Below are 12,515 nucleotides of genomic sequence, written 5' to 3'. Positions count from 1 at the left end.
CGGGGACTCGCGGAGGCGTTGGGGAGCGAGGGAGGGCGCGGCCAACTCCCGGAGGGACGGCAGGCCGAGACAGCGGCGCCCGGCTCTGGCGCCGAGCCTGAGCCCGCCGGACGGGAGGCGGCCCAGCCGCGGGCTCGGCCTCGGCCCCAGTCCCGCCAGCATGGCCGGCCGGACCGTGCGGGCCGAGACCCGGAGCCGGGCCAAGGATGACATCAAGAAGGTGATGGCGACCATCGAGAAGGTCCGGAGATGGTGAGCGCTGCCCGGGGGGCCAGGGATGGGACCTGGCGGGACCACTCTCTCCCAAATGCGTCTACCCTCCCTTCGCCAGCCGTGGCCCCCAGGCGTTAGGTGTGCCCCCCAGCTGCGCCCTGGAGCTGCAGGGCTCTGTCCCCGTTCTGGTTACACCCTAGGGTCTACAAAGCGTGTTCCCAAGCCGTACGCTCATTTAGGCCCCGCCCCCTAAAGCTTTGACACTCCTCCTTCAAGTATGCCCAGGATCTTCTTCGCTATGGTTCCCTGCCGGGCCCTCAGCCTTGCTCCCTTGTATACCCCAGGGGTCTGCAGAGCCATGGCCCCAAGCCGTACTCTCTCCCCAGAGGCACCCCTGTGTATGGCCTGGGGTCTGCAGGACTCTCTTTCTCCTTCTAACTATATGCCCCATTAGCAAAACCGCACCACCCCCACTTCGACAGGTCTCCCCAGATGTGTTCAGCTCCTGGGGGGGTTCTCTCCTCAGAACTCTGACCCAGTCCCCCCCACCCTCCCACAGGGAGAAGCGCTGGGTGACTGTGGGCGACACTTCCCTTCGTATCTTCAAGTGGGTGCCAGTGGTGGACCCCCAGGAGGAGGTGAGCAAACTCTCCCACACCAAGCCTTTCATCTGTGCGACCCCAGGCGAGCCCCTCCCAACACTGGCCTCCACCTCCAGTCCCACTGTGAGACCTCAAATGCCGCAGCCGAGACAGATGTTAACAATTATTAGCAACTCCACCCCCTTCTCCCTTTTTCTTGCTTCAGACCCCAGAGTTCAAGACCTAACCCAATGGTGTGGTGCCAGCCTCTGTCACCTCATGCAGGGCCTTTTGCTTCTCTGTGCCTCGGTTTCCTTATTTGTACAGTGGGGGCTTTGCAAGCACTAACTGGAAAACTGTCCCTGACCCTTACCCCTCGAACCCCCAGGAGCGACGGAGGGCAGGTGGCGGGGCAGAGAGATCCCGAGGTCGGGAGCGACGGGGCAGGGGCGCCAGTCCCCGAGGGGGTGGCCCTCTCATCCTGCTGGATCTCAATGGTATGTAGGGATCCTGGGATTTCGGGGGGTGGTGTGGGCTGGGGGATTGAAGGAGGGGATTGAGACCTTCAGGCCCAAACCTCTTGGCTTTTGCTCCCACAGATGAGAACAGTAACCAGAGTTTCCATTCGGAAGGCTCTCTGCAAAAGGGCACCGAGCCCAGCCCTGGGGGCACCCCCCAGCCCAGCCGCCCTGTGTCACCTGCTGGACCACCAGAAGGGGTCCCAGAGGATGCTCAGCCCCCACGGCTGGGCCAAGAGAGAGGTAGGACTAGGTGACTCCCTGCAGCCCTGTCCTCTGAGTCTTCTGCAAAGTTGAAGCCATCAGCTTACCCCTACCTGCACGTGCTCTCCTCCTGTGTTCTTCCCTCCCAGAGGCCTTCCCTGACTCCTGCAGAAAGTCACCATCCTACCTCCAGTGACTGGCTGTCTCATTCGGCCGGCTTCTTTGGGTCTTTAGATAACTCATCACCGTCTGAGATTTTCATGTAAATTTTATTTTTTACTACTCAGATTTCTTCCCCTGCTCCCACCTCATGTCAGCTTCCTGAACCTTGGGCCCACGTTACTCTTGTTCATTACTGAATGCTCAGAACAACATGGGACACATAGAATGTGCTCAATAAATATTTGTTGAGGAGTAAATAATAGTGATATTCCTGAGGGTGATTAATAAGTGAAAATAACAGCTAAGACTTATTGAGCTCTGTGTGCCAGATCTCCTTCTAAGCACTGAACATGTTTTAGCTCATTTAATCCTCACTATAACCCTGCGAGGGTTATGATCCTCATACGTGGATGAGAAGCTGAAACCCAGAGAATTAAGTCTCCCAAGCTCACATAGCCAGTGCACCAGCATCTTGGGCATAATTCCTCCTCGGCTCCTCTTTGTTCCATGTAGTCAATCCCCTGCCTGGTCAGAACTACCTCCCAAATGTGTCTACCTTCCTGTAAGAGTCATCTCTTACCCCCCCCCCCCCCCCGGCTCCAGCCTCCTATAGGTCTCCTCTCCCCTGGTCACCTCGACCAGCTGCCAGAGCAATTTTGTCTAAAGCACAAATTTGGCAGGCTCATGTTTGTGCTTCACAGCCTTCAATGGCTCCCTATGGCCTTTGACTCCTCCACTTGGTACTTTGGGCCCTTTGTGAACTACCCCTGCTGGTCTCGTTGTTCCTTTCCAAGAATACCATGACCTGGGCCTATGGGCTGTGTCCAGATGGTGCCACGCACTGGTGTACCTTTCCTAATATAAAAACAACAGGCCTGGGGGCGCCTGGGTGGCTCAGTTGGTTAAGCGACTGCCTTCGGCTCAGGTCATGATCCTGGAGTCCCGGGATCGAGTCCCGCATCGGGCTCCCTGCTTAGCAGGGAGTCTGCTTCTCCCTCTGACCCTCCTCCCTCTCATGCTCTCTCTCATTCTCTCTCAAATAAATAAATAAAATCTTTAAAAAAAAAAAAAAAACAGGCCTTTATTGAGCACTTACTATGGGCCAAACACTGTACTAAGGGCTTTACCTGTATCATCTCATTTCATCCTCACCACAGTCTCGCGTGGTGATTATTTATCATTATCCCCACTTTACAGATGGGTTAACTGAGGCCCAGGGGAATTAAGTCACATGCCCAAGGTCAGGATTTGAACCCAGGGAGTCCAGTCCCAGAATCTGTACTCACTGAACATATGTTCTGTGTGCCTAAAATGTGCCCCCTTTGTCTCCCTGATCAAATCCTACTCACCTGTCAAGATCCCACTTCCACGTCCTTCCTGTGGCTTCTTCCTGGCTTGCTGCCAGGTTCCCAGTTCCCTCCTCAGTGTCCCCCAGCCTGGGCCTGTGCTGTGGCACAGAGCAGCCGCTCAGGGCATGTCTGTTAACTTGATGTTCCAGATCCTGGGGGCATAACCGCGGGCAGCACTGATGAACCCCCAATGCTGACCAAGGAGGAGCCTGTTCCAGAATTGCTGGAGGCTGAGGTGAGAGAGGCCAGAAGGCTGGACTCCCGGGTCTCTAAGGCAGTGGGGGCTCTGGGGCAGCTAACGGCTAGGGGGCTGCACTCCTGAGGTCCAGGCAGGAAATGTAGACCTCAGGCACAGCTCAAGTCTCAGAGGCTGGGTTCTTGGGACGGAAAAGGAAAGGGTGTTTTAAGACAAAGTCCTGTGGGCTGGATTGGGGCGGATTTAAGATCATTAAAAGCCTGAAAAGATCGTGGTGCTCCTCCAAGTATTTTGTTTTATTTTAGTCCTAAACTATCAAATTAGCTTAAGAGAGTCAGTCCCCTACAACTTCTGACTTTTCCCACAAGGACTACCTTGATGCATTTTCCAGAAATACCAAGTATCACCTTCTTTTCCCAAAACGGTGTTGTTGTTGTTTCTGGTGCCCTACTTAATCTGCTTCCTGGGTCCCCGACCAGACTCCTAGGTCCAGGAGGGGAGTGGAGTGGAGGCATTGGAGAAGGCAGAGGCTAGGAGGCTGCACTCCTGGGTTTGGGTGGAGCTCATGCCTGTCCGCCCTTCCTCTCCAGGCCCCTGAAGCTTACCCCGTCTTTGAGCCAGTGCCACCTGTCCCCGAGGCAGCCCAGGGTGACACAGAGGACTCGGAGGGCGCCCCCCCACTCAAGCGCATCTGCCCAAATGCCCCTGACCCCTGAGAAGCTGGCCTGCCTGTCCTGTCGCCCCAAGGGCCCCTTTGGCTTTTTACAAATAAAGACCCTTTTGTAATTTTGTGTCATGTCATTTCCCCGTCAGGGCTGGGGAGGGTCTTTGGAGACAGTTTTGTCTCATGCTCCATTTCTCAGATGGAGTCACTGAGGCTCTAAGGGGACCTTCCTATAGTCATACCATGAGTCAGACATAGAATGGGAGCTTGAGCCAGGACCCTGCCTCCCCAAACTCCCTCCACCCTGCCCTGTCCCCTTACCTTTGACCCTTCCTGACCCTCAGCCCTCCTCTGGGAATCCCAGGACCCCTCTTCTTCCTGTTCAGCCCTCCCCTGGGCCCAGCAGTTACCCAAGCTCTGGGCAGTTGCCCATGATTCCCGTTCATACACAGGAACGCAGAGGCTCAGAGGGACTTTGGGGTCTGACCTAACCCGTTCCTCACCCTCAAGAAGCTACAACATTGTACCCCCTGCCTCTGCTTAGCCATTCCTCCACTGGAACCCCTGCCCACACTTCTGGCTGAGTCTTACTTGTCCTCCCCTCAATCACCACCTCCTCCAGGAAGTCTTCCTTGACCCCTGGCTCAATCAGTTTCCTTTCTTTCGGGCTTCCATCACCTGCTATATCTCCTCCTCTTTGTCTTGGCATTTATCAGGCTGTTTGGGATGGCTCATTTGTGTGTCTGTCTTGTCCACTAGCTTTTGAGCTCCTGCGGGCCGATCTTGGTCCCCAGCCTTATCTAGCGTCACACTGGGCATAAAGCAGTCATAGCAACTGTTCGGTGAATGAATGAGTAAATGAATGTGCTGAGGCTATCCAGGAAGGCTTCTCTGAGGAGGCAGAATGTGAGATAGGAACCTCAGTGTGGTAAATCTGAAGTCAGAAGTCCTGGTTCAAATCCTGGCTCTGTTACTCACTAGGTATGTGGCCCTATGCATGCCATTTCCCCTCTCTGAGCCCTAGTTTGTTCATCTGAGCAATGGGGACAATAACTAGGGCTCATCTGCCCTAGTGGTTTTGGGAACCTTCAAATAATAGAAGGTACCTGCACTCTGAGCCTGGCAAAGTGGTAGAGTTAGGTGCATTAGCCCTGTTTTTATTTTTAACAAAGGTTAAAAGGTTCAGAGGGACCAAACTGGAACTTTAAAGAACTATTTTAAAATGTAGGGCTGTTTCCCGATAGCAGCTAAAGTTGTAATAGTTGAGCCAGCGCCGGCCCGGGGAGCCAGATGTAGAGTGACATGGTACATTCATTTCTTCTTGCTGCTACAACAAATTACCACACAGGTACTTAGTCACTTAAAGAAACACGAATTCATTATCTTGCGTTCTGGAGACCAGAGGTCCAAAATGAGTCTTACTGGGCTAAAGTCAAGGTATCAGCAGGGCTGGTTCCTCCAAGAGGCTGTAGGGGAATATCTGTTTCCCAGCCTTTCCCAGCTTCTACACACCACCCACATTCCTTGACTTGGGCCCCTCTCCCTCCCTTCCCCACCACTCCCCTCCCCTCCCCGTCTTCAGCATGGCTTCTTCCAATCTCTGTCTTTTCTTCCATCATCACATCTCTGGCTCTGCCTCCCCTGCCTCCCTCTTCTAAAGACACTGGGACTGCATTGGGCCCACGTGGATGATGCAGGAGACTCTTCTCAAGACCCTTAACATAATCACACCTGCAAAATCTCGTTTGCCATGTAAAATAACATTCACAGGTTCCGGGGATTAGGTCGTGGGCCTCTTCAGAGGGCCATTATTCAGCCTACTACATGTGGTAATAATCTCAGCATTTTCTGGGTGTGGAGGTCCTCTCACTAGTCCCCTCAGCCACCGCAGGAGGTGAGGTGAGTGCTCTGTAAAGTGCAGAGTGCCTTCTATGGGTTAGTAGTACAGTGTGAAAGCCCAGACAACAGGCTCTGGGTTTGAATACCGGCATCTCCATTCGTTCACTTGTGACCTTGAGCCAAGTGACTTAACCTCTCTGGGCCTCAGTTTTCTCATCTGTAAACTGGGGATAATATTAACATCAGCCTGGTGAGAGTGTTGTGAGGATTAGATGAGAAAGTACGTGGGGAGAGAGTGTCCTTGGCTTGACACATAGTGAGTGCTCAATAAATGGCAGCCATTTTCCTATTATTCCGTTTTCCAGATGAGGATATGAGGGTGTAGGGATAGAGGCCAGAGACTTGCCTGTTGGTGAGACTGGGGAGGAGAGTCCATTTCTGAGCACACTTGAAAGGCTGAAGTTTGTGTCACCCCCATTCCTGTCCCTCTCTTGGCCCCAGACCCCAGCAGTCTGTCCCCACTCCCAGGCCTGCCCCCTCCGGCTCTGTGATCCACTCTGTGACCTGGTTTAAAATCCACTTCTTCCTTGGCGACCCCCCCCCCCCACCAGTCATCACCTTACCATGCCCTCCCTACCAACCCCCTTCCCACCCCCTCCCAATGTCCACGCTCTCTTTTTGGAAATTCTTCCACCCCTGGCTCTCAAGGTCCTGGCCTCTGGTGCTCCCCCATTCTCTTCTGCTCTGTCACTCTCTCCTCCTCCTGATCCCTTAAATATCTCTTGTCCTGGCCTAGCTCTTCTCTTCATGAACGCTCCTTGCCAGATCCACCTATTCTTAGAATGAATGGCTCCCAAGTCTCTGCATCCAAGTGGTGCACCCTCCCTCTAGACTCAAAGACCCCTGGGATGCCCAGACCCTCGGCCTCCTCCTCCCCCTCCCAACCTGTCCCTCCCATCGCCTGTACCCAGAAATGGCCCCTCAATCCCCCAGAGTTGGCCCAGATTGGAGCATCCAGAAGTCAGAGTCCCATGAGCAAGTCTCTATCCTGAGTAATTCCCCCATCTGCCCCTTTCTTTAGGGCCCTCCTCTTTGCTAGGTGCCTCCTGGTGGGTTTCCCGCTTCACTCTTGCCCACCCCCAGTCCATTCTCCACCCAGCAGCTGGGCAGTCTCAGAAACCCATCAATACTGCCCTGGGCAAAAACCCTGCCGTTGTCCTCCTTCCTGGCAGGATGGAGCTGCCCGCTGCCCCTTCCACCCCACCCCTGCACTGCTCCCCTGAGAACTGCTTATAATCGCACCTCGCTGTTTCTCACCTGTGGGGTTTTGCTCATGCTGTTTGCTCGGCCAGGAGTGCCCCTCTTATCCTCCCTTCATCTGGGGGAATGCATTCTTTTTTTTTCCAAGCTTGGCTTCCTGGTGACTTCTGTTGTCACGCCCCCTGCCTCCTCCTCTGCCATTTCACGGAACATCAGAAGTTGCCTTGTGATGGTCTATGTTGGCTTCGGTCTTTGGCACCAGACTGCCGCTCAACAAGGGCAGGAGAATTCCTTTACTCGTAGCAACATGTATTTATTGTGCACGTAACTGTTTGCTAGGGACTATTCTAGGCCCCAGGAATAAAGCATAAACAAAATGGAAAAAATCTTTGCTTTCGTGGAGTATACCTTCAATAAATTATACCATCTGTAGGAAGTTATAAGTACCTGGTTAAAAAAAAAAAATAGAGTCAGGGAGATGGGAAAAGAGCAGATTGCAATTTTAAATAGGGAGATCCTCCTACTGAGGAAACATTTGAAGAAAAGCTTGAAGGAGTGAGGAAGAGAGCCATACAGATATCTCCAGGAAGAGCATTCCAGGCCAAGAGAATAGCCAGTGCAAAGGCCCTGAGGGGGAGTGTGCCTGGAAATGAGATCAGTGCGGCAGGCGGGCAGAGGGAGGCAGGGAGAGAGCAGTGGGAAGCGAGGTCAGGTCATGTAGGGCCTCATAGGCACGGCAGGCACATAATATGTCAATCAAACTTTGAGAATAAAAGAGGATGTATTAATAATTATGCCCAGGTAACAGGTGAACCTGTGATAACCAAAATGTATGGCCATCCTGCGTGGAGGCCATTGTCAGGACTTTTATTCTGGGTGAGATGAGCTATGGAAAGGATCCGAGCAGAGGAGTCACATGATCAGACTTAGGTTTCCCCCGCGGCCACGATATTTTATCATAAAAAGTTTCAGACATGCAGCAAAGTTGGAAGAATTATACAGATGATACCCATACACCCACCACCTAGATTCTATAACATCTTACCGTATCTGTTTATCACATCTCCTAATTCATCCATCCATCTATCAATCTAGCTTATTTTCTTGATACATTTCAAAATAAGTTGCAGACAATGGGGTAATTCCCTCTTAAGAACTTGAGCATGCCTGTCATTAACTAGAGTCCAGTATTTACTTACAGGTTTGTCTTTCTTTTCCCTTGAAACAAAATATCCACATAGTGAAATGCACAGGTATTAATTGTATGATTCGATGAGTTCCAACAAATGCACACATCTGCACAATGCAAGCTCTTACCAAATACATCATTATCCCTCCCGAAAAGTTTCCGGTTGCCCCTTCCCTCCCCTCCACCCCCAACTCCCCAGAGGCAATCACTGTTCTGGTTTTGTTTTGAGTAGGTTAACCTGTTCTAGAACTTCATATACATGGAATTATACAGTATGTACTTCTTTGCATCTGCTTTTTTTTCACTCAGCATAATATATATATTTTTAAAGATTTTATTTATTTATTTGAGAGAGAGAGAATGAGAGACAGAGAGCATGAGAGGGAGGAGGGTCAGAGGAAGAAGCAGACTCCCTGCCGAGCAGGGAGCCTGATGCGGGACTTGATCCCGGGACTCCAGGATCATGACCTGAGCTGAAGGCAGTCGCTTAACCAACTGAGCCACCCGGGCGCCCTCAGCATAATATTTTTGAGAGTCATCTGTACTGTTGCTTGGATCAATAGTATGCTCCTTTCTATTGCCAGGTTATAGCCCATAGACTTGGCTTTGACTAGGAACGCTGTGCCAGATGGAGAACAGATAGGTCCAAGTCCTCTCTCCTTGTTTCTAGCTCCTTGCACAAGCCTGTCAAGCCTGGGGATCAGAGCCCTGGATGAGTGTACCCTAGGAAGACAGACAGCTTGTTCCCCAGGACCTTTCTAGAATGTAGTCAGTCCATGACTTCAGTCCCCCAGAAATCTAGGGAGACAGAACTACTTCAGGGGCAGGATGTAGGGTGATCAAGCATCCTGGTTTGCCCAGGACTTTCCCAGTTTTAGCATTTCAAGGCCTGTTCCTGGGAAACCCTGGGAAAACTGGGATGGGTGGTTGCCCTGGCAGGATCCCACCACTGCCCCTAGGGCCCAAGGCCCTTTCTCACCCCAGACTACACTCATACTCCCTTCCTCCTAAGGATTGATTTTCTGTAAACTCTAAACTGATCTGCTTCTTCCCTGCCCGAAAACTTCCCACAACTCCCCATGGCTTTGCCTGGCAACCCAAAAGATGTACTGACCTATGGCAGTGGGTCTTGAACTTCGCTGCACAATGGAACCACCTGAGGAATTCTGAGGCCCGGCTTCTACCCCAGACATTTTAATTGGTTTAGGATGTGACTTGGGCATTAGGAGTTTTAAGAGCTCCACAGGTGAGGCTGATAGGCTGCAGAGTTTGGGAACCACTGGCCTATGGATATGATTTGCTTGCTTATGTTGCCAACATTTAAAATCAAAAGAGTTCATATAAAAATCTAGACTCCTAGCTACCTTTTTTTTTTTTTTTAAGATTTATGTATTTATTTTAGAGAGAGAGAGAGAGAGATGAGCACGTGTGCATGCACGAGACGGGGGAGGGACAGTGGGAGAGGGATCGAGAGAATCCCAGGCAGACTCCCCACTAAGCATGGATCCCAGCACGGCGTTCAGTCTCACAACCCATGAGACCATGACCTGAGCCGAAGCCACCAAATGCTCAACCGACTGAGCCACCCAGGTGCCCCAACTCACAGCTACCTTTGACAAAGTGGAAGGTCTGAGACACTGAGTGCTTCCAAGGATGGAAATCCCAGGGGCTGTGGAGCACTGCCTACTCTTGGAGACAACACATGTGTCCTCTGGTCACCGCAATCTCCACCACTCCCTAGTGCTTCCTCTGCTCCCATTTGTCCACGTGCATGGCCTACAGGCCAAGGCCCCAGCTCCGCAGCGTCTTCACACTGCTCCATACACTCCTCTCACTTCCTGCCCTCTGGCCACATGGGCCTCAGGGGGCCCTTTCTACACTGGCTTTTGCCCAGGCAGTTTTTCCACCAAACTCCTCATCAAGGCAGACAAGACCTTGCTCAGTTTGGCCACTGCCGCCTCTCTCTCCGCTCTTTCCCACGGTCATTGAACACACTGAGACTGGCCAGACTGGTCCCCATCCCCGCGGTTGTTGCTCCCTCTGCCTGGGGAACTCTTCTCTCCCTCTCTTCTTTCTTCCTGGCCAATGCCGACTTCTCTTTCAGGCCTTGGCTTAGATTTCACCTCCTTCAGGAAGCTTCCCTAACCCTCAAAGAACTAGGTCAGGTCACTGGATAGTCACTGTACTTCCTCTTTTGCTTGACATCTCACTTCCCTTGCTAGAATAAGGCTATGATGTTCATCTCTGTCCTCCTAGGGTCTAGGTAAATAGTGTAGTGCCTGGTAAATAGTAGGTGTTCATCAATGACAAATGAATATAAGAAGGAAAGGGGAAGCACATCTCCCTTCCTCCACTGGCAAAATTCTACTCTTGCGGTTGCATTTCTACTATAGTATTCAGCTCTGTGCTTGACCCCAAACCTCACTAAGCTCAGGTCTATCGCAGTGAGTCCAGTGGGTCACCAAACCCATTCTGTGGTTGTTTCCCCAGTATCAGAATGCATACATAATTGGATCCGCAATTACAGAATCCACACATCGGCTGACTGGGTCTCTGCGCATCTGTGAAGGCAGGGCTGTGTCTCGTGGGCCCCCCAGGGCCCCACACACAGGACAAGCACAAGGGCAGAGTGTAGTAACTTACTTTCCATTCCCTTACCTTTGTCTATTGATTTTCAGTTGGCAATGGCTTTTCTGCCAAGCCCCTCCTTTGTTCGTCCAATCAGCTCAGAGAGGCAGCTGTGGTGTAGTGAATGGTCAGGATAGGATAGGAATGGAGCTTTTCAGATTCAACTGATTTGTATTAACTGGTGTAATCCTGGGCAAGTCACTTCCCAGCCTGGACTTAAGTTGCCTCATCTGAAACATGGGGCCAATAATCTTTTCTTCGTCTTTGGGGGTCAAACATCTTTGAACATGTCAGGAACAGTGGGAACCAAGCGCAGAGCACCTGAGAAGCTGTACGTGAACCAGATTTTTTTTTTTTTTATCTTTTTTTTTTAGTTTTTATTTATTCATCTGAGAGAGAATGAGATAGAGAGAGGATGAGAGGGGGGAGGGTCAGAGGGAGAAGCAGACTCCCTGCCGAGCAGGGAGCCCGATGCGGGACTCGATCCTGGGACTCCAGGATCATGACCTGAGCCGAAGGCAGTCGCTTAACCAACTGAGCCACCCAGGCGCCCCGTGAACCAGATTTTTGTAAAGTAACAGTTATTTCCAACCTTTAATTTTTAGAATCACCGGTAGGATTGCAGGAACTCTAGGAAGTTAGGAAATGCAGTGCCAAGGAAGCCAAAGTCCGTGGTGGTCTGTAATAACCCGAGTCGAGGTTTTAAAGATTTTTTCTAAAAGATTTTATTTATTTATTTGACAGAGAGAGCACAAGTAGGCAGAGTGGCAGGCAGAGGGAGAGGGAGAAGCAGGCTCTCCGCTGAGCAGGGAGCCGGACATGGGGCTCGATCCCAGGACCCCAGGATCATGACCTAAGCCGAAGGCAGCCGCTTAACCAACTGAGCCACCCAGGCGCCCCCCGCCCCCAGTCGAGGTTTTAATGTATATATTTTGAAGATACAGTGAGGGAGGCCAGAGAGGCGGTTGGGGTAAATGGGAACAGCCCCAAATGGGGCACCTGGGCTCTGGTTCAGCTGCTGTGTGACTTCAGTGGCCTCGTCTGCAGAATGGGATCCGCAGGCCCTCTCCCCTCGCAGCCTTTTGTGAAGCGCGGAGGAAACAAAGGAGGGACGCGGGCCTCCGAAACGGCCGAGCGCGGGCGAGCGCGCCGCGGCGTCGCAGGGGTTAAGGGCACCGAGCGCCGCGCTCCCGGCCTAGAGCGGCCGCGGCGGACTTCCGGCGCGGGGTGCTCGGGGCTCCTGGCCCTCGCGCGCGGCCGCTTCGGGAAGGGCGGCGGGCGGCGGAACGGCGTGGCCCGGCCCCAAGCCCTCGGGTTGCGGTTTCTCTGTAGGCCGCCGGCGCCAGGGAGGAGGACTGTGCCTCTGAGGCTCGGCGCGCGCTGCGGCGGCATCCCGAGGTCATCTAGGCCGGGTCCCCCGCCAGCGTGCCACCCCCTGCCCCAGTCCCCGAGTTCCGGACTAGCGGTGTTCGACCGTGGGCGGCGCTTGAGCCCCTCCGGGCCTTGGTTTCCGCCGCTGGAATGCGGGGCCTGGCCGAGGACGGTCGGGTTCTTCCAGTTGCTTGCACCCTGGAATCCAGGGTATCCCCACTGCACAGTCAAGGAAACCGAGACCCAGGAGCTCGAAGTTCCTTTGGAACAGCCAAGGCATGCTTTCCCGCCGGCTTCTCTAGTCGGGGCAGACGCCTAGCTCCAAGCCGGAGCTCTTGGTT

At 52.8% G+C, this 12,515-nt stretch overlaps 1 protein-coding gene across 2 annotated transcripts in view; it reads left to right on the top strand.

Annotated features, from left to right (window-relative positions):
• BCL7C (BAF chromatin remodeling complex subunit BCL7C) overlaps positions 1-12,515 on the top strand; it is a 49,965-nt gene continuing 37,450 nt past the window's right edge. The window contains exons 1-6 of one of the 2 annotated variants that reach the window (XM_045875369.2): positions 5-252; positions 773-851; positions 1,183-1,291; positions 1,394-1,555; positions 3,177-3,262; positions 3,814-4,009. In XM_045875369.2, coding sequence (XP_045731325.1) covers positions 161-252; positions 773-851; positions 1,183-1,291; positions 1,394-1,555; positions 3,177-3,262; positions 3,814-3,939 — 654 coding nt within the window. In that variant the 5' untranslated portion in view covers positions 5-160 and the 3' untranslated portion in view covers positions 3,940-4,009. Of the gene's footprint in view, positions 253-772; positions 852-1,182; positions 1,292-1,393; positions 1,556-3,176; positions 3,263-3,813; positions 4,010-12,515 lie in introns of those variants that run through there. The other variant, XM_045875368.3, reaches the window with a different exon arrangement.

Source organism: Mirounga angustirostris, unplaced genomic scaffold (assembly GCF_029215605.1).
Source record: "Mirounga angustirostris isolate CCGP_5_RB_7025 unplaced genomic scaffold, mMirAng1.0.hap1 SCAF_5, whole genome shotgun sequence".
Classification (NCBI taxonomy): domain Eukaryota; kingdom Metazoa; phylum Chordata; class Mammalia; order Carnivora; family Phocidae; genus Mirounga; species Mirounga angustirostris.
This window is presented reverse-complemented; position numbering and strand designations above follow the sequence as displayed.